The sequence below is a fragment of the Tupaia chinensis genome, unplaced genomic scaffold, assembly GCF_000334495.1.
Source record: "Tupaia chinensis unplaced genomic scaffold, TupChi_1.0 Scaffold139733_1, whole genome shotgun sequence".
In the NCBI taxonomy this organism is placed as follows: Eukaryota; Metazoa; Chordata; class Mammalia; order Scandentia; family Tupaiidae; genus Tupaia; species Tupaia belangeri.
The window spans coordinates 1,266,613-1,268,762 of NW_006199613.1; the positions used below are offsets into that span (position 1 = coordinate 1,266,613).

Genomic DNA, 2,150 nt, shown 5'->3' on the forward strand with positions numbered 1-2,150 from the left:
CATTCCTGCAATGGCTTCAGAGTACAACGGGACCAGAGCCACTCACCTGCTGAAGCCCAGCTCTTTCTTGTAACACCACAGCACAGAGGGCCGGGCCTTCACGGCGGCCTTGGACAACATGTGATGCAGGATGACCACCTGCCAGAGAAGTCGCAGACCTTGCAGCCCAGGGAGCCTGCGAGGGCCAGCCGAGGCCTCGTCTGACACATACGGACACTGAGCAGGGCCAGGGCCCAGGGAAGGGACGTGCCCATGGTCACAGGCAAGCAGTTACGGGGGGGGGGCAAGCCAAGCCACACGCACAGACCTCTGTGGCCAACCCCCCACGCCAGCCTTCGAAAGGTTTTAGTCTGTCTGCTAATGAGCCTAAATAAAGAGAATGTGCCACTTTCAAGAAATAAAGGCCAGAGTCCCACTGGACGCTGCTTGATGTCGCCACGGACTCTGTACAGGCCACTGATAGGACATGGGCTCATTCGTGTAGCCCTCACGGGCCTTACCTGATCTTTCCCTCGATCTCCGACCACAACAAACAGAGACCTTTGCCGCTCAGCCACGCCATTCTCAATGAGGACCCGGATGCGGTTATCCACTTTCTTCCGATGCATGGTGGACGAGAGCCACTGCGAGCAGGAAAGAAACGCCACGCGTGAGCCCCGGACTCTGGTAAGGAGCACTGGCCAGCTGCTCTGGGGTCAGAGACTTTCGAGGCCCCTGTCCGCGTCACCTCACCTAACCCTCGAACAGCTCCAGGGAAGACTTCGACCTCGGTTCTAAAGCTTGGAAGCCGTCACAGGTGAGCACGTGCTATCAATCAGCCTGGGGATGCGAGTCACACTTCTACGAGGGGTTCTTAAGTACCACAAGGCAGAGTATGGAAGAGATAAAAGAATGAAAGATGGAAATACATCACAACACTCACTCGCGCAAAGCATTTTCAAAATCTGAGACGTAGGTCTAGATGGTGGAGAGAGAAAAAGTGAGCGAACACTGCCGACACCCAGAACAGCAGCATTTCTCACACGGACACCGAAGGCTAGAAAACGAAGTGTAGTAGTTACGTCCGGAGGGTGGAATGGACTTTGCTTTGCTTTTCTTGTGTTTTGTAACTTTCTAAAAATTTATGTGCTACTGGGGCTGGCAGGTGGCATAGCGGTTGAGGGTGCTGGACTCCCACATGGCCAACCGTAGTCCCAGCCTGGCAGCTTGGTTTCTCACTTATTCTCTCTCTCTTTCTCTGTCCCTCTCTGGTCAAATTAAAATAAATAATAAATATTAAATCAAATAATTATTAAGACAAAAGAAAAAAGTTTACTGCTACTAACAGGGAAAATAATTTAGTAAGCCTCTCTTTTTGATTGCCAGAGGGTGCATGCACGTGACAGCAAGCACATGCAGCCCCAACAGGGCACGGTCAGGCCGCAATCCCTCCTCTTCCGTTTTCCACCCCATCAGGATCCTGGGATGAAACATGCACCTGTCCAGGAAGTCCCCGGGGCTGGGATCTGAGTCTCAGCCAGCCGATGAGGAGCAGTTCCTCGTGTGTGGTGCTCAACCACTGTGCCACAGGCTGGCCCTCAGTGAGCATGTCTGTAATATCACGTGTCCAATCTTCTCCAGCAAGCGAACAGTGAAAGCACTCCAAAACCTCGACACAGAGCTCAGAAGTTATCGTCTGATCACCTTCGATAAAATACCGCACCTTTACCATAACCTGGACACCAAAGACACATGGAAGCTACCTGCTTTACTACAACTGCCCACTATGCTACAAGGTCAGGGTAAGAACGAGCTACGTGGAAACTCCAGTACCTGGGCCAGCTGGTGTGGTAGTGAAGATGGATCCCACACAACTGACGGCGTGGTTCAAGTCCTGGACACGGCAGTGTGAAACATACACTGGCTGTGTGTACGTGCGTGTCCAAAATCCCAAGAATGGAGAAGCGGATTGAGGCGTGGCCATGCCCTTGGGGTGCTCTCCCTCGGTCTCCCTCCAGCCAGAGCAACATGTTCTATGGCAAGTTTTTTTTTTGGAGAGGTTTTTGCTATAGGGCGCGTGCGCTTGCTAGATAGGCAGAGAGAGACATAGAGATAGAAGGCGAGAAATCATCTCGGGATCTTGGGCACGCATGCACACGTGCCCGGCGTGA

The 2,150-nt window shown here is 52.7% G+C and overlaps 1 protein-coding gene across 1 annotated transcript in view; it reads right to left on the minus strand.

Annotated features, from left to right (window-relative positions):
- The window catches only part of NAT10 (N-acetyltransferase 10), a 32,956-nt gene extending 31,902 nt beyond the window's left edge, over positions 1 to 1,054 (minus strand). Inside the window, exons 1-3 of the mRNA XM_014593075.2 lie at positions 733 to 1,054; positions 501 to 623; positions 47 to 138 (exon numbers count right to left, since the gene is read on the minus strand). Coding sequence (XP_014448561.1) covers positions 47 to 138; positions 501 to 608 — 200 coding nt within the window. The 5' untranslated portion in view covers positions 609 to 623; positions 733 to 1,054. The remainder of the gene's footprint in view (positions 1 to 46; positions 139 to 500; positions 624 to 732) is intronic.
- Between the last annotated feature and the right edge of the window lie 1,096 nt (positions 1,055 to 2,150).